Below are 1,823 nucleotides of genomic sequence, written 5' to 3' on the forward strand. Positions count from 1 at the left end.
TATATTCTACAAGCACTCTCACCAACTATTCTGATAGTCTGATTTACACTAGGGGTAGAGGGATTAGCTACACTAGCAGAATGAAAAGAGAGGAAACCGATCGCTAGATAGTCCTCAGTATAGTCAGTACCGATCATGGCAGCGGTAAAAGAATCACGCAAACAATTCCTAATCATGTCACTTCACGCCTCTCTGCAGAAAGTTCACTCCACAGCATCGACATTTGGGTACACCAATGAGTTGTCCACTGGAAATTCCATCAACATTTAGTAGTCAGTGACAGTGGTGAGAAGCAAGAGCAGATAGTGGAAATATATATGAACCACCCGTGCAGATGAGAATAGCAAATCATTTTTATTCCTCAAAATGTCAAGTAAAATGAACCAATTATCTTACATGCTAGCTAGTACCATATCAGAGCATGTAAAGAAACAATGTCAGAGTTGATTAGTGACTGTAATGTTACTTCCATCAGAAGGATATAACGTGGAGTAGTGGGCAGCAATATCAGGTCAGGAATGCACAAGAGTTGGCCAAGAACACAAGCGAGTCGATCACCTCCTCACCTGGTGTCCCGTGCGTGATGATCACGATGTCGACGCGTTCGTTGCTGATGGGCAGGTCGATGAGCAGCGGCGAGAGCTCGGCGTGGGCGCCGGCGCGGACGCAGAGCGTGGTGTGGAGCGCCGACCTGTTCTGGCCCAGCAGGTTGGCCAGCGTGAGCCGCAGCTGCATGAGGCTATTGGTGTTGATCCGCACCGTCCGCCACCCCTGCTCGTCGACCTCCCCATCGGCGCCCGCGCGCACGTACCGGATCTGCCGCGACACCTCCTGCTCCGTCGGCGGGCCGCCCCGCCGCCGCATCAGCTGTTGGAAAACCGATCCGTCGATCAGCATGCAACGATCATAGAGAGTCTAGAATGGCGGATGCTGCGTATATACCTGTGGCGGGGGATCGATGAGGGTGGGGCGCTCTAGCCGGAGGGGCACGGCCTCGACGGCCCACTGCAACATGGTGCTGCCGTCGTCGCCGGCGACGGTGACGGCGACGCGCCACCGGAGGTACTTGCCGTTGGCGCGGAGGTACCTCCCGGCGGCGCTGCGCATGACGAAGGAGGCCCGGCGCCGGATGGCCTGCCAGAGCATCCCCCGTGGCGTGTTCGGGTGCAGCCGGCCGTGCTGCACGGCGGTGACGCCGTGGGTGGGCCCCATGGCTGCCTGGACGTCGGTCGCGAAGAGGTAGCGGCCGTAGGCGCCGCGGAGGAGGACGAAGGGCCCGCCCTCGGCGCCCTCCACCGCGCCCTCCACGGGCTGCACGGCCCACACCGTGTTGTGCGCGCCCCGCTGGCTGGAGAGGCACACGCCCCGCCCGTCGTCGTCGGCGGCCAGGTACTTGGTCCGCCGCACCCGGCAACGGAGACGCACGAAATGCACGTCGTCGAACACCTCCATCGGCCGGATCGGACGAGCGACGGATGCGGGGAGCCTTGGTCGGGCTGGGTTTTTTTCTTGGTTTCTCGCGAGGTGGAAGAAGCCAGAGTTAGTTACGGTGGTTACGGCCGGGCTGCGTGCGCGCCACAGCGGGAGTGTTTGAAGCGGGCGTACGTACCTCACTGAGGTCGAGTGTTACACCAGACTTCTCAGTTCCTTTTAACTTTCGCGTTTTCCAGAGTTTTAATTAGGAAAACGCTCTCCTTCCCCCGGGGGATCGCGCGAAGCGATCGTCCGCCTGGCTGGCACCGGCTGTCGCTAGACGTAGAGAATCTGGAGAGATCGGGATGGTTGGGGGCCCACCACGTGCATAGTCTTTATCCTCCCTCTGC

General features: G+C 59.0%; 1 protein-coding gene across 1 annotated transcript; it reads right to left on the minus strand.

Moving 5' to 3' along the window:
• Window positions 1–203: 203 nt before the first annotated feature.
• LOC127328790 (uncharacterized) lies at window positions 204–1,563 on the minus strand. Its single transcript, XM_051355366.1, has 3 exons — window positions 943–1,563; window positions 567–867; window positions 204–247 (listed from the first exon to the last, which is right to left on the minus strand). The coding sequence occupies exons 1-3, from the start codon at window positions 1,450–1,452 to the stop codon at window positions 204–206; spliced, it is 855 nt and encodes a 284-aa protein (XP_051211326.1). The 5' UTR covers window positions 1,453–1,563.
• Window positions 1,564–1,823: the final 260 nt, after the last annotated feature.

This window comes from Lolium perenne, chromosome 1 (assembly GCF_019359855.2).
Source record: "Lolium perenne isolate Kyuss_39 chromosome 1, Kyuss_2.0, whole genome shotgun sequence".
NCBI classification, from domain to species: domain Eukaryota; kingdom Viridiplantae; phylum Streptophyta; class Magnoliopsida; order Poales; family Poaceae; genus Lolium; species Lolium perenne.